Genomic DNA, 25,592 nt, shown 5'->3' with positions numbered 1-25,592 from the left:
GAACTTTTCTGTGCCATGTAGGGAAGTGTCATTCACATTTTAACAAGCTGCTATAAGGAAAGTATAGTAATGCACACACTAATTCATGGACAGATTCCTTTCTCCTGTTATACACATTAATTTATGACCAGACTTTTATCCATCCTGCCAAAGGCAATACGTATACAGAATTTTATTCTAATATATGTAGTTAATTAGTTATTATTTCAACTTATCTACTGCCCCATTAGTGCAAGCACTCTCTGGGCATTTCACAACCCATGATTACAAATCATACAGTACAAAATCACAATATACAATAAATGCAATAAAACCCTGTCATTAGTTGAAATGATCAAACCTGAATTTATATGCAAATAAATTTAAAACATCTCAGGTCAATAGCTAAAACACTAGTAAAAGGTAGCTGATAGGATTTTGACCAATATATAAAATTTTATTTAGTTATGAATTTCTGTAATAGGGTTCAGCTTTCATTTCAGCCATTTATGTCTTAATTCCTTTTCCTGGTCCTTCATGTGGCCTGTTCAATATGGCTATAAGAAGTAGAAAATATTGTGGAAATTGTTTTCCATCTGTCTCATTGTTTGGACTGTTTTGATGCAGAAAGTTTATTTATTTTTGTTAACACAGATTATATATAGCAGTGGACATGGCTGTTTTAGCTGAACAATCATTCATTTCTGGAAATGTGGAGATGTTTGTCCTGTGATTACCAAACAGAAAATTAAGCAGCTAATCTGTGATGCTTCTGTTTGTAGAAACTGGGCTAGGATCATGTTGATTTATGCAGTTGTAGAAAGGTAATTCTGCAAGTATTAAGCAAGCAAGTCCTTTCCTCCAGCAGGATCTTCTTTACATGGCTGGTCATGCACTGGTCATAGAACCAGGTAACTGACTACCTGCATAACCAACTGCATGAAGAACAGTCCATGGAGCAGAGGAACCACAGCATGATTGTCTTTGTATTTGTGGAGTTCCTATGATCATTCTATCCTTGATGGAAGAGTTAGTTGCAGTATCTAGTCAGCAGCAAGCACTGTAATTACAGGCTAAAGTCTTATTGCTTGGCATCGTACGCCTATTGAATTAATGGAGATTTGGTGAGTTGTCTCCTCTGTAAAAACCAATGATTCAAGTGGGTTTACTTTAATTGTGACTTAATTTAGTGTAGTAAAGTCACAACTACAGCCAGGAGCATTCTCCTTTTTTGGATACAGTGGATCGAGCAGAGATGGCCAGTGCTCCACCTTGCCTGGTGGGTCTTGATCTCTTTCAGCCAGTGATGCAAGAAATTGTGGACAAGGTGCTTGACCGCTGTTGGGCCACCACCTCATCCCTTGACCCTTGTCCAGCCTGGCTAATCAAAGCTGCCAGGCCTATAACAACTGAATGGGCCACAGCAATAATTAATGGGTCTTTCCTCAAGGAGACACTCATTAGGCTCATTAGGAAGAAAGAGAATTTGGCGGTGGACGATATTGGCAATTATAGGCCCATCGCTAATATTTCTTTCATTAGTAAAGTGGTGGAGAGGGTGGTGGCTGATCAGCTTCAGGCGCATTTGGATGAAACAGATGCCTTGGACCCATTCCAGTCGGGCTTCAGGCTGTGCCATAGTATAGAAACAGCATTGGTCGCCCTGTTGAATGACCTATTGAGGGAGGCTGACAGAGATAAAACGTCTCTGCTGATCCTCCTCGATATCTCAGCTTCCTTTGATACCGTCGACCATGGTATCCTCCTGAGGAGGCTCTCCGAGCTGGGAATTGGGGGCCTGGCGTTTTCCTGGCTCCGATCCTTCTTGGAGGACTGCCCTCAGAGAGTCCAGCTTGGGGAGAGGGATTTGGCCCCGTGGAGCCTCAGTTGTGGAGTTCCGCAGGGTTCGATAATCTCCCCAATGTTGTTTAGTATCTATATGAGGCCACTGGGTGGGGTCATCAGGGGGTGTGGGGCATCGTGCCATCAGTATGCTGATGACACCCAGCTCTACATCTTCTTTTCTTCAACCACAGTGGATGCCGTTCTGTCCCTTCAGCGCTGTTTGGGGGCTGTACTGCAATGGATGCAGGAAAATGGGCTGAGGCTAAACCCGGACAAGACGGAGGCCCTGAGGGTGGTTGGACCCACCTTTGGTGGTTTGGGAAACTCCCTCTCTTTTGGGGGGGTGTGACTCTCACCGTGAAGAATGAGGTTCGCAGCTTGGGGATACATCTGGACCCAGCGCTCACCATGGAAACTCAGGTGGCATCAGTGGTCCGTTTAGCCTACAGTGGGGTCTTAACTTGAGAACTTAATCCGTATTGGAAGGCAGTTCTCAAGTCAAAAAGTCTGTAGGTCAAGTCTCTATTGACCTGCAGTGCATTGAAAACCGATTAATCCCGTAACAGGCCGTTTTTGTTCCATTTTGATTTTTTTCTGGTCTGTAAATCAATTCTCAGGCTGCAAGTCAAACCTAAATTTTGTGGCCAGAGAAGTCTGTAACTCAAAAAGTCTGTAAGTCAAGCCGTCTGTAAGTCAAGGGTCCACTGTATTTCCATCTTTGGCGGATTGCCCAGCTGTGTCCCTATCTTGATGTTGGGGCACTCACTACTCTGGTCCATGCGCTGGACCACTGTAATGCGCTCTACGTGGGGCTACCTTTGAGATTGATGTGAAAGCTTCAGATGGTGCAAAATGCAGCGGCCAGACTTCTCAGCGGGGTAAGAAAACATCAACATATCACTTTGACCGCCTTGCATTGGCTGCCCATTTGCTTCCACATTGATTTCAAAGTTTTAATGATTACTTACAAAGCCCTAAATGCTTCAGGACCTCCCCTCCGAGATCCGTTTGGCCCCTTCGCTGGGCAGTTTCAAAAGCCAACTGAAGACCTAGCTATTCAGACAGGCCTTCCCTCTGGGCACCACATAATATCTTTTGATTTCCATCTTGAATAATTCTTAATTCTCTGTAAATGGTGGTATGATTGTTTTGTATATTAATTGTTTTTATAATCTCTGTTGTGAGCCACCCAAAGTAGACTGTGTCTAGATGGGCAGCATAAACGTCCAATAAATAAATAAATAGAATAAATACAGTAGGTCCATTTTGATTACTGGAAGTTGAGGAGAAGTTGACTCATTAAATCTTTATTGATTCATTGGGCCTGCTATAGTTTAACTTACAACAATACGCAACAGAATTTCAGCCATAGTATCATTCTGAACACTGTTCTTCACCTTTTTGAAATTGCTGAAATAAAAAAACAGGAGTTCATTTTGCAAAAGTATGTCTGGTTTCATCTTTGCTCTAATGGACATAGTTGAATTTAATCATCTTGCATCATCCCATATATAGCATAAATTAAAATAATAATGAAGTAAAGTGTATTGTTTTTAGATAACAGGGCAGAATCATCTCCCTGAAGAAGCTTCCTTTTCAGGAAAGAATTAATTTCCTGATTCTGTATGGTGCTGAGAACATCCTGAAAAGTGCTGAGCAAATTCAGTATCAGAGAGCATTTAAAATAAAATTTGTTTGCATATTCCTTTTAATGTGTAATGCTTTTGCTGATGGAGTCTTTGAGATAAAAGTGAGTAGCCTGAATTTAGGTCAGTATTAAATATACACTGCTGAAACTTTTTTTATATAGTCAGGAAAATGTCAATAGTCCTGTATTCCCTGTTGTAAAGAATAATAAAAAAGCTGTTTGTTCAAAGGTAAAATGTGTCTTGTCATATAACTTACTAATTGTTTTATAAAGGCCATTAAAAAAACATAGCTGTGAAATTACAATTTGTTCTGAAATAGCTTCTTATGAATTATAGTGTGGGGAGGAGTCTAGATACTTTAAAAAAAAAGTTCTCATCCCAACATGCCATAATATTCATAGGTAGAAAAATTGCTCCTGTGAGTTAAGCCAAAAGTAGTAATAAACACAAAGTAATCAAGTTTCCTATTCTCTCAAAAGGATGTACCCGGGAGTGGACCTCAGATGTCTGCCAACAATTTGGACCTTAAAACAGTGTCATCCTTGCACTCCTCTATAGACTTACAATAATTTTGTCTTTCCCTTCTTGGATATGGAGGATGGTACACCTTCATTTGCATAAGCAGCTATTTGTCTATGGGGATGGGGAATAGCTGTGGAGATAGATATAAAACAATGGTTTTGGTATGCAGAAGAGTGTTAGTTAGTGGGCTATGTAGATGTTCTCCTCTTGATATAGTTTGACTGGTCTCCTCTTTACATAAACTGATATTCTCAAAGTGACTTCCTTTCTCACTCACTCCTACTGTCCCCCAAGGATGCAATACTAGTTAATATTTATTAATTTAAAATATGTTTACCCTACTCTTCTCCTTAAAAAGGACCCAAGGCAGTTGTCATCATTAAAATACAATATTAGAAGCTAAAAACAGTAATATTGTCTTAAGCTTATCTTTACGTCTCTAGTGGGACTTCCTGTAATAAATACTATTTTCCTTTTATTCCAAACGATTTTTGCTACTTTCTTTAAGCATCAGCCTTCCATGTGCGTTGAACACAGAATAAAACTGAAAAAATTATATTTTAGACCGAATGATTATTCCTTATTCTTGTACAATTTTATGTGAGCCTGTATTGATATGAATAGTTCAATGTGGCTTAGAGAGTCCAGTGACACAAGCAGCAGCTCCTGCTATAGTAAAAAATGTCTGTGAACAGAGAAAAATCTAAATTCTTTGTCAGAAAAGATGTTGCAAATTTCCTTTTCCATGATATGCTCCTCGTATGAGTAGATCGTTCACATGAGCTGTTAACTTCTGCAGAAGAGAAATCCATTGAAATCCAGTAGCAAGTCAGAACTATAATAGGCCCATTGGATCAGCAGGGATTTGGCAAGTCAACTCCTCCATAAATTCTGTTGATCAAATGGGCCTACTCTGGTTCTGATTTGCTACTGAATTTTAGCTAATACATAAAATAGTATGACAAAAATAAGTAGTGTGTTCATTCTTTGTCCTTATATATTACATGGAGTGACAAAAAGTAGGAAGAACAACCTTCAGAACACGGCCAAAGAGCCCGAAAAACCCACAACAACCATTAGATCCCGGCCATGAAAACCTTCACGAATACATAGTATGTAGACTTGTGTAGGGCTGTCTTGATATCCCCACAACCTGTTTTCTTACAGTAGTAAGAACAAAATGAAGAAAGTAAAGGAAAAGAAAGCAATAAATGATTTGGATAGAGTCACAGTGTTTAAGTGCAATCCAATATCCACATGTTTTTTCTAATGTTGTTTTATGTTTATTTCATACAGTATTGTACTTTTATTATGCATATACTGTATGTCCTTACTTACTTTTTCTTATGTAGGAAAGGTTTTCCAGCTATCATTGGTTTCTGTTTCTGCTTATTATATCCCTAGCTTATTTTAAGTACTGCTTTATTTTCTGGAATATTTCTTTTTAATGAATTATCTGAGTCAGGTCCTGCATATTTATTGAAAAACAAAATCATTTTGATCATTTAAGAAATGTGTTTCCTGTGTTTCTAACAGACTGGAAATAATCCATTTTAATGTAACTAACTGACACTCTTCTGCATACCAAAACCATTGTTTTATGCACATGAATAATTTGTATGAGTCATCAAATTCTGATAAGGTAGTAGCATAGAATAATAATACTGCATGTTTTAGTGGTTTACTTGAAACAGCAAGGTGGTTGGTTTATTGAATTTCTTCAAAATGAAATGGATTTCATAATATGTTTAATTTAATATAGTTTATCTGTTTATGTTGCATGAAATATGGAAATACCCGTGCATTCTTTTTCCAAAAGTGCACAAAAGCTTTAAAAAATAGATGTAAACAGTGCTGTTTATTTCATTTGTTTTATATAGACACAGGGGTGTGTGCACACAGTCATAGTTAATAAGCTGAAATTACACCAAACAAAACCAGTTGCAGTAAAGCAAGGGCTAGTTACAGGTTAAGTTTAGTCTTTGAGAACAGCCTGTACTGAATGGGATCATTAACTAAATGGGTGCAGCTGAATAATGCAATTATTGTTCCGTTATATTGCTGTGTGTATTGTCCTGGCAGATGTGTATTGGAACGTCTTCTGGTTTCAGCACCTCTGATCTAAATGTAACCCCATTAATGTACCCTTCAGATCTCCTATTTTAGATACAATGAAATAGAGATACTGTACATATTGGATGTGATCCAAAACTGTTGTGGCTGCAATTCAATAAAAAAAGTTGTTTTTCCCTGCCTTATATACAGAATCCCTGTATATATTCTACAAAGAGGACCTGCAATATAGAAATTTGCCCCATCTCCTGAAACAATTGTTTCTATTTTGAGCTTCATGTCTCTCAAAACAACAGAAAAGTCAGAGGAATGGAATCTTTTCTCTCTTTCCACGATGCAAGGCCCTCCTTTGTAGTTCTTTGCAGTACTAAACACCAGCTACAGAACACAGAGCTGATGTCCAGGACCCAACTTAATCCCTCTCTCTCTCTTGGAGAGAAAGCATTGAGTCTTAATGATTTTTGAGATATTTATTTGTGAGCCAGGGTTCTTTGAGAGTGCCAGAAGTAAGGATGCCCTTTTTAACTGTATATCTCTTTTGAAACATCTAGGTATAGGGCAACCTCACAGCAGTGGTCTTCCAATTAATATTTTCAAACAAAGAGATTATTGTGATGAACAGTCTCCCAAGGAGTCTTAGCGAAGTGCATCGTGGCAAAGCGGCAACCAGTCAGGACAGACAGACAGATTTAGAATGCAGGGACTGATTAACTGTCAGATAGGGTTTAGATTGGGCTTCATTAGCAAAGCAGACAGGGCTGGATTAAGAAATGAGCTGGATCAGGCTTGATTAATAAAGGAGCCATTGAAGGATTGGATACTAAAGAAGCCTGGCTAGGGAACCAGTCAGGTAAGTTATAACTTTGAGAGGTTCGGGCAGTGAGGGCTGGCTTCTCAGACTAGAAGGTATTAGAAGTATTTCTAAAAGTATTAATAAAAGCAGATAACCTTTCTGGGAGGCACTCACTTTTTAGCAAGCAGTTCATTGGTTCAAATCCTGTGTCTCGTGTTTATGTTGACACATTGAATCTGTAAAGCTGTTATGAAATAAATGTTGTCCTTTTAATACAGTAGCCACCAAGCTTTATTCCTCATTGAGCTCTGAAAATAAACTTTTCATCCAGTTCCGTAATCTACCTCAGTCTACATTTACACTCAAATCAGGGGATTAGACATTTAAAAGAAATCTATAAATATTAAATGCCATCAGCTCTAGTCAAAGTGTTGGACTTCCAGCACATGTATCACTTAACAACAGAAGGAGTGCATAAATTTTGGGTTGCAACCTCTCATCTTCAGCAAGGAAATGTCACAACTTACTATAAGTTGCTGGGAACCCGAGTAACACAATTTTTTGGGTCTACCCTTTTCTCCTAACAGCAGAGATTTCCATATGGCCTCTTGCAGAAATAGAAGATTGTTCACTTTTTTACATTGCCTTAAACAAATACTGAAAATAAACAGAAATCAGATACTAGGCACAATAACCTATTGTGTGTGTAAATCACTTGGCTGCAAATGCATTTTGCTGCAGAACACACAATTTAAAAATCAGCTATTAATTCTCCTACTGCCATTTGTACTTAATTCTTCCCAGTCCAAGAGTCCGGTCTCCAACCTTTACAAAATTACTCACTTTTACATAGTAGCAGTTGTTCCTGAAAGTAAATGAGTTTACCCAGATGGAGTAAAATAATCTATGTCTAAGCTGATCATCTGTTAGCAGGGTTTGGAAAGAAACAGACTTCACAGAAATACCCATTAGGTAATCATAGATACTGACATTGTCTGACCTGTGGGAGAAAATTGCTCACTCAAAAATAAAAGTTCCACATTGCTGGTTTAGCAGGTATACCAGCTGTTCACGATAAGCTTGCACGCTGCCTCTTTCAGAAGTACATAACTTTGCCTGTAAGGCTGGTCTTTACATGATGGTTCACAGGGAACTCAGCTTGAAGCAACACTGGCTGCTTCACATCATTTCCCTGATAACTTGCCCCTGCTGTCACTTTGAAGTACCAAGTCAGCCAATACACTGTGCCTCTATATTTCATGAAGAAACTACCACACCTCATTATCTGAGTCTAAAGATGCCACAGGACATCCGTACATAGTATGTCAGTCGTAGCACTGCAGTGAAACTCTAGCTCTTTCTGGGTCTGAAAGAGGCAGTTGTTTTTCTTCACTCTTGCCAGGGTATTAAGTACTGTATTTATGAGAAATTTCTTTGTCATAATTCTTATAACAAGCCAGCCAGGGAGGGGAGTGCTCGCTGTTTCACAAGTTAGGTACTTTTCTGCTTTGTGGTCCTTCTTACTGTTCATATTTCCTAGAAATCCATCTAGAAGATTTTTCATGATTTTTTAGTTCGAAAGCTTGGGGTTTTTCCAGAGTTGCTGCTTGCTGATGTCTGAAAGGGCTGCTGGTGGTGTTTATTAAAAGAAGCAAAGAAACGTAGATAAAAAGTTATCTTGATAACTAGAAAAATAGCAAAACCTCAGTTTGTGAGGCATCCATCAGAAAGCAACATTGAAAAAAAAAACCCTCAATTTTGTGAGGCATCCATCAGAAAGCAACATTAAAAACCCCTAAGAAAACAGAACATAAGATTCAGTCCTCTAGCATACTTTTCCCGGAACCATAAGGGCTAGAGAAGAGAGATGGGCATGAATGGCAGTTCATGCTGGTTCAGCAGACGACCAAACAGTTATTCTGCGGTTTCGTGCCCCACCACTTCCAACAAGTGCCCACTCAAAGGCAGTGCCCAGAAGAAGTGGGGCAAGGAAGCTGGGGCACTGTTTCTGAGTGGATGCCTTTCAGAGGGGGTGGGATGCTGAATTGCAGAACGCCTGGCTGGCTGGCTGGCTGGCTGCTGAACTAGCACCAACTGTTGAACTGGCAGTTTGTGCCCATCTCTACTAGAGAACCTGGGAGAAGATCAGACATACATACTTTGCCCATCTTGTTACAGTGACTTAAAAACTTAGAAGTCCTACCATTCTAAAAAATAAAGTCTTCACATTTGGGAGGAGCACACAGTTTCTCTTTTCTCCTTCTACCAGCAAACAGTCAAAATAGGCAGACATTTTCAGCATAGCATTAATTAGCACAGTATGAGATGGACTGTCAGCATTATGATGCTTGCAGGGCTCGAGTGAGATCCCATGGAAAGCAGTGCCACTCCAATTGTCTTTGGTTGTAATGACATGGGAAATCAGCATGCAGTCAAAGTAAATATTTATCTTCAGATAAGTTAGATGTATTACTGAGCCTTCTTAAAGTCCATTTTTAAAAATTGGAATACATTGGTTAAGGTATAGATAAATGTTTCACTTAATCAAGTTTGGCTAAGCTGCTATCAGAGGCATCTTCTCCTTTGGGCTCATCACAGCCTTGCTATCTCAAATTGTCTTCTGAGAGTGAGGTTTTTATTAGCTTTTCATAATCCCTAAATAATTACACAGTAGAAATACTATTTGTAGAGACATTCTTGTTTAAGGAAAGTAGATTCACAGGATATTACAACCCCTATTAAATTCTTCAGGGCAGTTATGACCCTACTTTTCTGTGGAGTGACCTTCATCTTACACATGCAAATTTACTTGGAAGCTTGTATTTTAGTTGAGGGGAATTTAAAGCATCTAGTAGGACAAGGGTTTTGCATCCACAAGGTCCCAGAATTTACCCTGACGTCCTTTATTCACAAAAACAAAAGTATCTCCGGTTGCATTTGTGAAAAGAGGAGCTGTGATAGCTATTGTCCACATGATTTCTTTGCAAAAGATTTGGGCTACATAATTTTCATCTCTGTTTCCTTGAAATCCTGTAAATTTGAGGAATTATTGATAATGCTGACAATAGAGAAATTATTGGACTCTTGGTGATAATTGCCAACCACCTTTCCAAGAAGCTGGAGTCTGGAATGCCTTCTCCCAACCAGTTGTTCAGAAACACCAGAGACAATGCATACATCAATATATATATTTTGTCTGTTAAGGCTTAAATGATTATGATTTCAGGAAAAAAAATCAGCTTCAAAATGTATTATTTGAGAGTTTAATATGTATTCCACAAATGTCTTAAGAATTTAATGTGTATTCCACAAATGCATTAAACTACGTAGAAAGAACTAAGCATGAAGAAACTTTTCCATGAGCTGCCAAAATATACTTTTGAGTGACTTGTGTGAACTGGGAAATCTCCAGTTAAAATCTCACCTGAGCTATGAACTCACTAGGTACAGTACTGTAGTCTTAAATATGCCCAAAATTTAAAAAAGGATTTTACCGAAAACAACTGTATCATATTAAAAAATAACAAGTTCATTATGCACATGTTTTTTGTGACTTTGGCTCATTTCAGAAAATTAGTATTCTCCCCTCAACAGCTGTAACTATTTCCCTAAATTTCAGCAACTTGCTAAGTAATTTTAAAAATGTTTTACCATGTCTAAAAGAGAGTGAGCGAAAAAATCAAATCTATTGTATTTTGCCACTGAATTTTTGCTCCAGCCAGTGTAAAATATCAGGACAAAAATGCCCAAAGCCATTTTTTATGAGCCAGGAAGCAGTGAACAGATGTGACATGCTGTGGTTGCCACCAGGGTGTCCAATTCAAGGGAAATCTGAGGTGGGGAGGGAGTTTCTTCTCACAGTCTAGGACATCATTGTGTATGGGTGTACATGTGTGTCAGAAACACTACTATAAATGTGCATTATATATTAATCCTATTTCTAATCAAAGCACAATGAAATTCTCACTGGGGCTGGGGAATGCATCACAACCCATTCAAAGGAACTCATCTGTCCTCCTCCTAAAGTTTGAAGGTTAATGTTTCCGGGTCGTGGCCCCTAAGGTATTAGTGTCCTCCAGTATAAGCCAGCATATTATTGAGACTTAGCAGTGGAATTCTCTGATATTGCAAGTTTTCCCCCCTTGTATTTATTGCCTGTCTATAAGCAAGATGATTTATTAAGGCAACTAAGTAAACAGTTAAATGGAAATAAGATGTGGTGGTGGAGAGAATAATTTATCCACTCAGTCTGTTATAGTATTTGGTAAATTCTCTTGTTACATGGCAATACTTGTAATTCAGCTTCGCAAAATCATGAGAAAAGATGCAGCTTGGCAAGGTCATTTAACTGCACTGGGCTTATTTACTCTTAGTAAAAACATATTTAAAATTGGAAGGAACTGACACCTTTTTTATGTGATGGGAAAAGCTCTTATTACTGAAAAAAAGAGATCATAACTGGTTCACCAACTTTTGTTCCCAAAGGGATGTTGATGTGGGGGAGGGGGTTCCTCCCCTCCCAAAGAAAAAAGCTTAAATTACTTAAGGGACTACTTAAATGCCACTGATGCAATTAGATTAATACAGACAAGATTTTGATTTATTTCTGGATATATACTTTTTCTAGGTCAGCAATCCTAGTTTGGGAGAGGAAAGACCTGAAATGGAACACTGTGTTAATTGTATTCTTGATACATATGTTCCCATTCAATTCTTTTTTCATTCCTTTTCTAAGAAGCGCCGTACAGATCCTGTAAGAAAATGTAATATGACTGTAAATAATTAATAAGCAGTTGGGTGAATAAATGATGCAGTTCAACCATTGGTGTATCTATATTTCTTATATTTTTCTAATTTATCTCAAGACATGCATTGAAGAATGTGAAAACAGTGCTTGTTCCTTCAGGAAAACAGACAAGAAGTATAAAGTGTATTGTTATTTTGATTGCTAAATCCACTTTGTGTTAGACTCACTCCATCTTGAATTTAAATCCAAGAAGAGTTTTTGACTACTGTATTTTAGAACAGAATATTGGCTGAAACCAATATTATATTGCAACTGGAGTAAGTCCATTGCATCAATGTGGATTTGGTAAGCCAACCCATTCCATTAATTAATTGGATCTACTTTAGTTGTTAGTACTTGATTTCAGCCAGAATCTGTAAATGTTTACATATGGATTACAAGGCTGTTATACTTGTGTGGTTAAAAAAATCTGTAATGTAACAAAAACATTCTGTTCCAGTAAATCTTGTACCTGTAAATTTTGAAGTTCAGACATTCAGTAAGTGGAAGTCAACGAAACTTTTTCAGATATTAAATGTTGGATTCACTGCTTGTTTTCACTTCTTTAGATGTGATCAAATGTTGGAAGTTTGATAAATTCCAACTATCACTGCACCAGGCATATTTGCCTTTTTAAAAAATGATGCTATAATCCACAGCTAATTCCTCAAGCATCTCACAAATACTATTCCACTATGTTTGTTTGTTTTATTTAATGATCTGTTTTATATAGAGATATATCTTTCCTTATTTAGCAAATGATGAACATGTTATATGGTGATAGATATTCAGGTATGGTGAACAGTTATTTTGAAGTACATGTGTTGTCTACTTTAGTGTACATAAGCATATTTTCATAAACTTTTTTCATTGCTGGTGAAGTCAGCAGAGCATTGCTATTTGATGAAGAATTAGATACTTAGTCATAGTGCATCCATTATATAAATATTTCCCCCATATTTCCTCTCTCCAGAAAATTAACAAAATAAAACATTGCACACATTGGAAATGAACCAATTTGTAATGAATAGAACGTTATATTTTATCTTTGTGAATGTAAGTATAAATAAAAGTAAAGGGTCTTCATAGTATCTAGTAGCAGATGTTTTGTGCTAAAGAGGCAAATAGCTTGTTACAGATGCTAAAGGACTTTTGTCGTGATGATACTGGAATTGCTAACACCGATTGCTGAACTGATGTGACATCTTGGGATGTTTGCAAATGTTCTAAAAACTGGACTTATGCTCCACCTATTAACACAATAAATAGATTCATTGGAACAAATGAAAGGTCACTTAAGACTAAAATCCTGGCTATCTTATGCATAGAAAGAGATTTCAAAAGAAAAAGGATAGTCTGAGTAGGTCAGAAATCCCAGGAGGTAGGGGAAACTGAGGAAAAGAAATTCCAAAGATGGTAAGACTTAAAGGTGGGGATGTTGGACTGAACTCCTGAAAGGGTATGTGGAAGAAACTGATGCCTGGTGAAAAGATGAGAAGAGAAAAGAAGAAAGCAATCACAGGAGAAACCAGAAAAGCATGTGTAGGAGAAGCTTATCCAGTGCCCAGGAAGTATGGGAGTTGTTTTACACAAATACACACAGAGTTGTGTGTTTGTGTAAAAGAAAATGAAAGGTTGGAGGAAGTTACTGAGCATCAGGTTGCTTACAGGAAATAAGAATTGCTATACTAAAGCAGTGTGCTAAAGCATGAAGCTAAAAGGGAAAAAGAGAATACTGTAAAAGCAAAATGTGGCTATGAGCAGGAAGAAGATGAGGATACTATGGTCCCTGCCGATAAGGAGTCTCACCTCTAAATGGCCGTGGAGGATTTTCCTACATCTAGCTCTCTTCTATGAATGTGGGAGCTATGCTGGATATAGAACAAGGAGAAGAGACAGAAAAGGCAGGGAAAGAGCCAAAGAGAAGAGTAGGGAGGACCCCTAGGAGAAGGGGAAGGGAGAGGGGAGAAAAGGTGGGAAGGTTCTAGAGACAGAGACAGAAGTTGAAATATGGAAAGGATCATGCTAAGGAGGAAATAGGAACTAAGGCATGCCAGATTAACATGACAGTCTTGAGAACATAACTGGCTTTCAAGAAGACTGGGAATGCATGGAAGAGGAGGATCACTAGACCATAAGCTGGTCACTTTGAGAGTTCCCAAAGCAGAACCCAAGATCTTATAAGCTTTCTTCCCAGGGTGTGAAGGAAAGGTGAGCAAGGAAATAGGAGCTGTGAGAGCAGGGGTGGGGGAGAGAGGAGAATGTTATTGATGCTTCAGTTCTACAAATTAGATTGAATTTAATAAATCTCGTTGTTTCTAAGCATACACTGTCTCACATGGTAGATTCAAATATGGATGGAAATGACATGAGCCTTGGGGCAGCTGGGGGCATGTACTGTGGCTAAAGAAAAAGTTTATACAGGTGTTGGGAATTCCATGAAGCCATGACTATGGATGCTGCATTTGAATTGAAGTAGCTTGGAGCTACTTCATATGTTTATCTCCCAGATGATTGGCTGCTTATGGTGCTATGAGATAGGTAGTGGAAGATACTATCCATGCAGTTTGTGATAGACCTTCAAAGTAAAGTGTTACATGTACCAGTATTTCCTGTCATGTGTTACATTTTAGGACAAGGAGCATATTACAGTGTTCCTTATGCATAATAATAATAATAATAATAATAATAATAATAATAATAATAATAATAATAATAATAATAATAATAATAATAATAATAATAATAATAATAATAATAATAATAATAATAATAATAATAATAATAATTTATGATAACATTCTTTAATAACACAAGCACCATTTTGTTTATTATTTTTTCTTGTTACTTTTGAGGAGCCAAAATCCTTTCTTGGGGTGGTTTGTGTGGATTTTATCAAGTTTTAGGCCAGTTTCTTATTTTTCCTACTTTTTATATAGTTTATTTTCTCTCCAAAAAAGGAGCCAAAAGGTAACACATTATAAATATGTTACTTTTTCAAAATTTGCAGCATTAATTGCTGAGGCAGGAGAACTTTTGTAATAAGCTGTACAATGAATACATTTGTTAACTTACCAAGCTCTAATTGCCAAGATTTGAACCAAGCCAAGGGAACCCCTCAAGTTAGGATGGATGTTTTGAGTTGATGTCCTTAAAATCCTTCTGGAAATATGTATGAACATCATGTGCTGTCTTGCAGAATGGCAGACTCCTAGTCCTTTTAGCTCAGTTATTGGGTCCATTGCCAGTGGTAGCTTTCCAGGGTTTGAGGCAGACCTATTTCTCCTATCCTGCTTAGAAAATCCAGAGACAGAACCTGGGGTTAGGTTATGGTATGGTATGGTATGGTATGGTATTTTTGCAAGTTATATGCTGTAGTTGTCATATAAATATTGCAATATTTTATTTTATTTTACACCCCTAAAGTCTACCTTTCAATTATTTCATGCTTGCTGCAGGATACAAAAAATCACGACTGTAATAGTTATAGCAATAAAATAATGATTTAAGCCCTACCATAAAAGTTTAGACAATATGAAAAGTACAGTTAGGCCTGTAAGATCTGTCTCAATATCTGTTGTTCATAAGGCATTGCTATCCTGCACCTGCATGACTACTGATATCTTTTCTATTTGTTTAGAATGGATTTCTCCAAGGATGCATCTCGAATGAAAAAAATGTTGTTCATCCTGGTAGCTTGAGCTGGTTCCTGAGGTCAGTGGTTGAGGATGAAAAGGACAGCTCCCATCTGTAAGAAATGTGCAAGTTAGCAGCTTATAAATCAAGGAGAGGACAAAGCAAAAGAGGGCACTTGGGTGGATTCAGTCTCTTAGAACTTATTTCCAAATCAAGAAAAAGCAAACTGGGGAAAACAGAGAGACAGATCAAAAGAGTAACAAATAATTGATGCATCATTTATCACTGGTCTGCTTGGTACTATGTGATATTGAAAGTCATCCTTTTTTTAAAATCACTACTATCAATCTAGAATAGGTGGGTTGCTAAAATATGATATAATTATGCTATAATCAGATTGATTCATTTTCACACAGATGTAATAGAACAAACATAAATTAAGCAGTCAGATACTTCTGATAAAATATGAAATAGAGTTAATCTTTAATAATTCTTTCTGTGTATGCCAATACACAAATAGACGGTTGGAAAGAAAGACTGTTGTGCTTTTTAGAAGAAATTTATTTTAAGATTGATTTTCACACTGCTGCTATTAGGCACCACTGTCTCATATATATTTGTGATCTTTGCATTAGGTAGTTACATAATTACTATGTGGATAATCAACAATTATGTTCCATTGAATGCATATAGATACTAGCATAAAGGTCCTAGAAAAATGATTAAAAATGAAGTGAAACATACCATTTATATCATAGCAGGAGGACTAACTAGACAAAAAGGGATAATGATTGCAGTTGATTAGTGTAGCAGAAAAGAGCACTTAGGAAGTTCACATTAGGACCCCGGTAATTGAAAATATTTAAAAATAACTGCAGCCTCTATTTCTCATTGATTAAAAAGATCATCCCCCAAATCCAACATATTGCATTCATTTTGCATTCAGGTCTACGGAAAGGAACATGGAGATAAGGGATGTAGTATTCTTTATTTACTTTGGGCAACTCCTGTTGATATGATAGAGAGGAAGACTGGATATTAAAGATGCACTGTATTTAGCTAAGCTTCTCACACATAGAAGAGCTTCGTATTTTTGTTTAGTTGTTTATGTACTAAAGGTCAGTTTGTACTTTGTACTATCAGATTCCTGCAAACAGAGCTGCAAGGAGATTAATTATTTCTGTCAACAAAGTTTTACTTTCTTCCTTTTAGCAGTTATGATTATGAAGGCAAGGGTTCATCCACTCTGATATGTATGTTTGTATATTTGTGTGCTGTTATTCTACCAGCTATCAATTGAAAACAACAAAACAAAACCATAGTTAAAAACAATAATGACAACAACAGCATAAAATAGGAACAGCACAAAATCATAAACCACTAAAAAAACCCTGAAATATGCAAGATCAAAAGTGGTTTGTTATCGGACAGAAAAATGCCATATTGTAGGCTGTACTGTATATGAGTCTCTGCTTATGACTAGATGCTTAATTACATTTAAGATGTCCTAAGCATTAAGATGCATGTTCTGAATATGTTACTATCAGCAATATACACTCCTTTTCCATTATTTAATGGTCAGAATCCTATTACTTATGGTCATCAGCTTATCAAATGGTGTAAACTGCTACAGTGAACAACAGTTGATAGTTAACTAGTCAGTGATTGTATTTCTCATTGGGTGCCAAATGATACGACTAGCAAATGAGGAGAAAAACAAACCTAGAATTCTTAACTGGTATGAATTTGCCACAACAATTTACTCTATTGGATTTTTGCTAACTGGTGTTGAGTAGTCAGATTCTGACGATCAGGTTCATTCCATTCCACTTACAGCTGCCCCATTGCAGCTTTGCTAGTATACAGTTTCACAAAATAACATTTAAGCATTATGAGGTGTAAATCCTTGCTGTGATGTTGAGTATAGTAGTATTGATAGATGGATTGCCCCTGGCTCAATTCAAAATTGGGTCAACAAATACAAACATTATTGGAAAACATTTTTAAGATCAATTTTATTTCCAGTTGATTCTTAATGTAACCTGTGTATTACTGTAGTGATTTTTTTCAGAGTCTCCAGTCATATGGAGAGGCTCCGTGTATATCAAAGGCAGTCTCTCTCTGGATGAAGGAAAGTAACAAGCAGGATTGAACCTAGGATCCTTTCTTTCTTTATTCATGTGTTTAGATCAACTGTTTCTTGAATACCCGAATAGATTCATTGCACAATTTCAATCCAGAGTGGGATGGCAACAGGTTGTTCTACTTGTCCAGCCAAGTTCTAGCTGCAGCTCCATGCTTGATGGGTTGTATGGGCATGAGGTAGAGGTGAAGGAGAGGTCATGGAGGAGAGATGAAATGAGCAAATAGCATCCTTTCACTTGCCTCCCACCTCACACACTTCAAAGACAGCAAATGAGCATATACCTTTATTGGATAAAAACTGAACTTTCCACCTGTCACTCAGCACCAAGCAATGGGGAAAACCATACCAGGATGCAGAATAACAGAAACAGGTGATAAGGCACACTGTCAAGTGAGCTGTAATTTAGATCTCCTTTTGTGGAATAACAGCACTCAAAAATGGGAAATATTTTCCTCTCTCTGGGAACAAAGAGAAAGACCACTGAGTTATTGTGCTGTGCAACCAAATCCTTTAATAATCTGTGATTTATTGGTGAAGTTACACTTACTTTTTATCCATGTATATTTGTTGTGTGTCTGCTTTTCCAGTATACTTGCACAAAATGCTTTGTAAGTTAACTTCAGTGTGATTTGTGTTTATAATTAATGGGATGCCTTGAAATAATCTCAAAAAATTAACGGAAACAGGGATTTGTTCACAGAGTCTGAATTCAGGCAATATAATCCTTCAGTTACATCATATTGACAATAGCAGGCTGAAATTGTGTTGCGGAGTAGGCACACCAATATTTGCAAGGATGAAAGGAAAGTCAAAAGGCAAATTTAGACTGTAGCTGGATGACTGGGGGATGACTGGCACTCCGTTTATATTGTTTGTTTGCTTAATTTTTATTCTGCCCATCTAGTAGATAGTCTGGGCAGTTTGTAATAACATAATATAAACATATTAAAAAAGTACAGTAGTAAATTAATAAAACATCACACAAAACCAAATCTCTAACAAATAAAATAACTGATCACACACACACACACACACACACACACACACACACACACACACACACACACACACACACACACACACACACACACACACACAGAGAGAGAGAGAGAGAGAGAGAGAGAGAGAGAGAGAGAGAGAGAGAGAGAGAGAGTTAATTCCTGGAGACAGAGTGAAGTAGCTGATTTTGTATCTTATGAAAGAGCAGAGAATTTTAGTCAAAAGCATGATTCTTAGCCTTCCATAAAATCCCTGAAGCTAGGCAAAAGGAAAATGTATTAAACCATGCTAATGATACTCTTTTGCCCTTACTCAAATGCAAGAGCAGTTGATAGGTTTTAGCTGCCCTTTTAACTTATATAAGTGGTTTTAATGAACTAATTAGCATTTGTAGTTGTTAATTTTAGTACGGTACGTTATGAAAAATAAAATTTTTCTTCTGAAAGCCTTAGTGTTTATTTCTCATCATGAAAAGAAGCTGACATAAAACACTAATTCAACACAAAGTTTGAAGGTGGACAACCCTGTTAACTGTCCCACTAAAAAGTTACAAATTGGACAATTAAACTTTTAAATGGTCCAGTAAAGCAATTGGATTTTATTGCTATGAAGAGATCAAGTGGGTGTTTTTTGTATTACTGAAAATATAATTCCTGATTTTTCACCTCTCAATTTTCCTCTCTAAAGGTAGTGTTGAATGTTAAAGTTGTCTTTCAACTGTGCTAGTGAAAGCACTGGCCGGCAAAGGGCTGTGTTATATCTACAGTGGACCTTTGACTTATGGAATTAATCTGTATTGGAACGATGGCTGCAGGTCAAAACTTCTGTAGGTCGAGGCTCCATTGACCTACAATGCATTGAAAACTGATTAATCCGTAACTGGCCATTTTTGTTCCATTTTGGTTTTTTTTTCTGGTCTGTAGGTTGATTCTCCGGCTAAAGTTGAACCTAAATTTTGCAGCCAGAGAAGTCTGTAACTCGAAAAGTCTGTAAGTGGAGTCGTCTGTAAGTCGAGGGTCCACTGTACTGTAGTTAGAGATAAGCCTCACTGACTTCAGTGGGACTTCCTCCCATGTAACTGCATGCTGTGCTGATTCTAGTGATTAATATTTCTTAGTATGCTTTGGTTTTTGCTTTTAGTAAGGACTTTTTGACTTAGTATTTTCTCAGTTATACTTCCTATAAGATGTGAAGAAATTGGTTTTTTAATGTTTTTGATGTTGCTTAATGGCATATATTGTCAAGTAAAAAAAAATATAGGAAGATCTTCACAGATGTCTAAATCCTTTGAACTTTTACAAGATAAATTCTACTCAACAGATGGAGAAAAAATATATATACAAAGTGTCCCTTAGTTGGGATCATGGGAACAGTGGTTTAAAAAAGTTTCTTCCTTTCTTGCGCTCACTTCTACATAATGAAAGCACAACGGGATTCTTTATAATTGAGGGTGGTGTTAATTTAGAGTCAGTTACATGGCCATGTTCAAGGTAGATTAAAAACTAGACATAGGCAACCATAATTTAAATGTAACTTTAAAACAAAAATATGATTTATTTGAAACATGGTGAATTAGAATATTCATGAATAAATACTTTGATATAATCAGTTATATGACTAGAAATTGACCTACTTAGCATGCAATATGCCTATGAATTCCCTAGCTAATAGTACAGTAACTTAGAAAAGCATTGCTCTTTCTACAGTGCCCTAATCTGCATGCAAATGTTAAATTAGTAGGTTGCTTCCTCACTAAAGATTAGATTTGGTCAATTTTGCTCAAAAATGAGGAAAGGCAGGCATGTGTAAAAAGCTAGCAATAAGAAGAATCTGTTGTGGGCAGTTCAGGTGGGACTTCTAAGAAAGAAAATAGTGCCATGAGGTAGTCAATATATGCTGTTACTCTTATAGCATTGGTTGTACATGCACAGTTTGCTAAAGGAAAGCATGAAAAGTGTTTTGGAATTCACATAGCAACATAGTCTAACGATTGTTGGTCTGGTAGATTCTGGAGGTGGGCTTAGTATTCGTATACAAATATGAAGCCCCCATCTCTAGTGTATCAAGTCAAAAAGTCTTAAGGTCAAGTCTCCATTGACCTACAGTGCATTGAAAACCGATTAATCCCGTAACAGGCCGTTTTTGTTCCATTTTGGTTTTTTTCTGGTCTGTAAGTCAAATCTCAGTCTGCAAGTCAAACCTAAATTTTGCGGCCAGAGAAGTCTGTAACTCAAAAAGTCTGTAAGTCAAGTCGTCTGTAAGTCAAGGGTCCACTGTAATATTAAAATACACCTAAACATGTAATAATATTTAAAAAGCTAGTGGCTTAAAATGATTTGAAACACTTTAGAAGGATATTGGGGGAGAATTGAAAAAAAATAGCAATTAGTAGGCCATTCAATTGCCAAACATCTCCCTAAAGCAGAAGGACAACAGAGAGGGAATCTACCTATTCTCCCATTGAAGGGATTTCCACCACTGGAAGCTCCTTTTTCAATCCCAGATGTGTTTGTGAGGGCAACAGAATTAAGAGAAGGACCTCCACAGAAGATCTCAAAACCTGGGAATTTTACAGGGACACAAGGCTCTTCAGAGAGTCTATATCAAAGTAATTTGAGGTTTTGTGGATGTGTAAAGACTGCTTCCTTTCTACCTGTGCTCAGATTCTCTCCTTTGTTCTATGTTCTTGGTAATCCTTAGCCGTGGATTTCAGTCAAAAAGGAAATTATGATGTATCCAAGCCATAGGTTATTCACAAACTGATTTACCATTTTAAATCTTATTTATCATATCAACATATTCATGCTGCTCCTCTTCCTATTCTTTGTCTCTGATTTCTTTTCCTTATTTGTTTTCTTTGGTTAGTTAGACCAAATTGTAAGCACTTTATTCATAGACCTTGGTCAAAACGCCTAACACACCCGAAGTCCTAGAAATATAATGAGCATTCCTAAAACCCTGGTTGTTAATACTGGTTTTCAGAGTCCTAAATTGTGCTTATTTTAATGAACTGGAGAACTCACATTATACACCTTCTACTCACATGCAGTTGGATGTCGTATATTGTATATTCCTTGATCACAAAATATATTCCCTTGGCATCAGTCTCAGTCCCTTGATTACTCAGATTTTGCATTTCAAGTCTTTGTACAACAACCATGTAATTCTGCTATTGAATAATTCTCTTTCTTTTAAAGTACTGTTCTTAAAACATAGGCCTACTGTTTGTTTATGGAAGCCTATTTTTTAAAACTGCAATTTATTTTAGACTCTCCCTCCCCTGCCTTTGGTTAGAATGTCTGCTGATAGAACTTTAAAAATAATGCAGCTGTTAAAAACCAAATGATTCTTACAGGGCTACATTAAGAAAGGGTGCACAACATCCTTCCTTTGGCCTTGGGAATGCTCTTTGATATATGGATGTTTTTCTTTTTATTAATGTTCTGTCCAAGGGTGACTGCTGGCAGTAATTTATTTATTTATTTATTGGCTTTGTTTTGTTTAACCATCTCCTGCTGCCACTTTGACAATAGGAATGACAGTGGGGAGCAAAAATGAAAGGAACCAATTGAAAGAAGCACTTTGCCACTGTTGCAATTTTGAAATTGACAGCATTTTTTTTTCAGTCCAAAGTCTAAGGGAAAATGCAGTTTTCTCCTTGGCCTCCTATGGTTCCTCTAGCAGAGAAAGACATTCTGTGATGCTGAACAGGCAGTGGGAGATAATTTCTTGTGTGAAACACTGGATTGCAAGAGGAAAGCAGTGGCTTTTGCTTGCTGCTGGGACCAGTTCTTAGAGTTCTCTGCTTTCCCATCAGTCAGTAAAAGGTGCTACATAATTGTAAGCCCATTGTTGAGGATCAATTTATTGACTTAATCTAAATGTTCCTAAAAATATCTTGATCAGTATTGTTTTAAAAGATTTTAATGATGATTACTCACAACTGTGCTTGAGAAAAGTAAGTGCACTGACTATTAATACATGCATTGATGCATGAATACTACCCTATTTACTTTTATGTAATTCTGAGCATTCTGTCTCAGATTTCTATGGCCATGCAGTTTTTGGCTTGCTTGGAACAATTAGCAACTGTGTCCAGATGACCTCAGCTACTAAATGAAAAAGCCACAAATGCCACTAGAATTGTGTTGCAATATATTTAGCCTAGTGCCACAATGTGGAGGCTGAACATGTATCATCCCTTAAGCGACAGTGATGGTGATCTTTTAATGTTAAAACAGAGGGAGAAGATGTACATTTTCTCTGGCCTTCTAAGCATAGGCTGTGCATGTGTATGAGATAGAGATAGAGAAGTTCAATCTACTGCTGTCACTTCTGGTTATGTGCCATTAAGTTGCTTCCAGCTTATAGTGACACTATGAATTAATTACCTCTGAAAGGTCCTGTCATTAACAGCCCTGGTCAGGGCTTGCAATCTATGGGTTGCTTTATTGAGTCAACCATTACATGTGAGGTCTTCCTCTTTTCCTTCTGCCTCCCACTTCCCCAGCATTGCTGCCTTTTCCAGTTTTATGTTCTCAGGATAACTCCAAGTACAGCAATCTCAATTTACCTATTTTGGTTTTTAATGAGCTAAATGCAGAAAGAATTGTGCATTTCTTCTCATCTGGCTAGGCTCCTGCTGTTTCTAGTTATACCTTTAGCCAGGCTTATGGAATCCCTGAGGCAGAATGTTTCTGACCTTGGGAGTCACTGAATGATTCTCTAAAGTTACAGAGACAACAAAGTAATATTAAAATCAGGAAGTTGTCCTAGTAAATATGTTCTGGATCAATGTGCAAACTCTGCTTGAAAACTGATTATATAACTTCTTAAAAATCCATCACAGCAGGTTTGTAAATATCAAGAAATTAAGTTGTTTGGAAATGAAGCGGAAAATACTTTTTGAACTTTTCATCCCTAGAGAGAAGTGGGGGACAGACCTGAAAGGATTCTTGAAAGTCAGACTCTTTTTTTTCTTTTTTCTTTTTGCTGCTGACAGTGAATGTGCCAGGTTTCTGAGACTGGCAATGTTTCTCATAGTTTTGGTTGATGGCACCCATTCTTTTTTTCCTCTTGAGGTTTCCAGAATGTGAAGGGGCACGTTCCTTGCTGATTTGTTTCTTGATGGCACAGTCAGACTGCGGGCAATATTATCTGTCTGCATTCTTAAGATTCTGGATAAGTTAAACATGGCAACTGCAAGAGAGCTTTGGTTTGGAGTTTCTAAATAATTCAATATTGCATCCTCAAAAATCAGCCTGGAACAGGATTTGAAAGAGGTATTGTGCTAGCTTAAGTGTAGCATGTACTAATATGTTTGCTGTTGTTAAGTGTTGTCAAGTTGCTTCTGAGTTATGCTGATTAATGTTGTTAGTGTATTTGAGGGGTTCAAGGAATGTTTAAACATCACCATTCCCTGCTCCTGTGAGTTTCTATGGAAAAGCAGGGAATTGAACCCAGGTCTCCTGTCTCCTAGTCTAGACAGTCTGTCCATTACACCACATGGGCTCTCACACTAATGTTACCTATTAGGTATTTCTTTCTTTAGTTTAAAGAATAAAAGTACTTTTAAAATACGAAACAGGGTCAAATCCCTACCAACCCAAGGACGAATGTTGCATAAATAGCATTATAGAAATTATTCAATATAGTATAAAGCAAAAACATTGCGATTCTCACATTATTTTGCAGAAGGAACCCTACATAATAACACAGTAATTTAGAGTGTGTTCAGAACTTTGAATATAATGACCCCCCCCAATATGACATACTGTATTGCAAACGGGACAAGGGGAGTAAAACAATCTCTAAACATTCTTAAAAGTCAGCATCCCTCCCTGATCATTTCTGCATCAGAAGGTTAGCCAAAGTAGCTATTACACAATGTTCCATGGCACTTTCTTTCTATCTTTAACAGCAAGGTCCTGTTAAACCTTTTCACTCTCATCATTTCTCAACTCAGAATCATTCACCACATGCTGCTTTCCTCTCTTTCTCTCTTTATGTAGGAGAACAACTTAGTAAGTGCAGAAGAAAAAGAGCTCTTGCTCCCCTCCTCCCTCCCTCCCTCTCTCTCTCTCTCTCTCTCTGTGTGTGTGTGTGTGTGTGTGTGTGTGAGAGAGAGAGAGAGAGAGAGAGAGAGAGAGTGTTGCCAAACTCTGTGTCACATCTAGCTTGTTCCTGAATTTGAGTCACAACTCACTAGAAATGTTTTTCAATGATGTGGTCTAGTAAATCTGAAGTACATTTCCTCCTTGCCATCCTCCCATCTTGGCATCCTGGACTCTATCTTCTTATTCAAATAAACACAAAGACTTCATTTCTACTCGTGCTCAGACGGAGAGAAGCCCCACTGCATTTGCCTGTGCAAGTGGAGGTAGCAGTTATTTCTAAGTCACTTGTTTCAGATTAGGTTGCATGTTATTTGATTTTTTCACAGGTAGGTTTCAAAACTGGGTTATGATATCCATAGTCCAGTATCTACAGATGTGTAGAAAAAGCTAAAGTATTATCACTTCTAGCTGTTACCAAATTTTGGGGAAATCATCAGATATTTCTACTTTGAAATACCTGATTTCACTATTAGACAACAACTGTCAGCTCTTTAGAACCTGAGTGTAAAATCTATAATAATAATAATAATAATAATAATAATAATAATAATAATAATAATAATAATAATAATAATAATAATAATAATTTATTGTCATTGTAAGTATATACACAGTATACCCATACAACGAAATTCACAGACACCCAGAGACCAGACACATGCACACACATAAAATTCCCTAAACACTCCACACCCACTAAAAAATCCCCCACTAAAAATACAAACATTTACACCGCAGGCCAAGTAACACAGTCCAACTAATTATCTTCCATTCCTATCATTAGCCCTGAAAAAAATGGATCCTGTAAGTTTCTGCTCCTGTAGACTTCAACAAAACACAGACTTCCATTGAAATTTACCTGAAAGTTTAATCAATTTAATTAATTTATGCAAAAGTAATCATTATCATCATCACCTTAAAACTGCGGAGCTGGAAGGGACCCTGTGGATCATTGAGTCATACCAGTAATATTGCTTCCTTGCCTTAATCACAATATTTCCTTCTACTATTACTACTATTACTACTAGTAGTAGTTTCATTAGTCTAA

General features: G+C 37.1%; 1 protein-coding gene and 1 long non-coding RNA gene across 21 annotated transcripts in view; one reads left to right on the top strand and one right to left on the bottom strand.

The window, feature by feature from the left end:
- The window catches only part of LOC144589063 (uncharacterized), a 437,419-nt gene extending 427,047 nt beyond the window's left edge, over nt 1-10,372 (bottom strand). The window contains exon 1 of the long non-coding RNA XR_013544947.1: nt 10,363-10,372. This is a non-coding gene — a long non-coding RNA (uncharacterized LOC144589063). The remainder of the gene's footprint in view (nt 1-10,362) is intronic.
- Nucleotides 1-25,592, top strand: part of DAB1 (DAB adaptor protein 1) — a 790,680-nt gene that overhangs the window by 624,506 nt on the left and 140,582 nt on the right. Inside the window, exon 3 of one of the 20 annotated variants that reach the window (XM_078392916.1) lies at nt 15,288-15,397. The exons of the other annotated variants lie outside the window; for them this stretch is intronic. Within the exon in view, the coding sequence (XP_078249042.1) occupies nt 15,376-15,397 (22 nt within the window). The 5' untranslated portion in view covers nt 15,288-15,375. The remainder of the gene's footprint in view (nt 1-15,287; nt 15,398-25,592) is intronic. 20 annotated transcript variants of the gene reach the window in all.

The sequence above is a fragment of the Pogona vitticeps genome, chromosome 4, assembly GCF_051106095.1.
Source record: "Pogona vitticeps strain Pit_001003342236 chromosome 4, PviZW2.1, whole genome shotgun sequence".
NCBI lineage: Eukaryota > Metazoa > Chordata > Lepidosauria > Squamata > Agamidae > Pogona > Pogona vitticeps.
The sequence above is the reverse complement of the archived record's forward strand: the minus strand, read 5'-3'. Positions and strand labels throughout refer to the sequence as shown.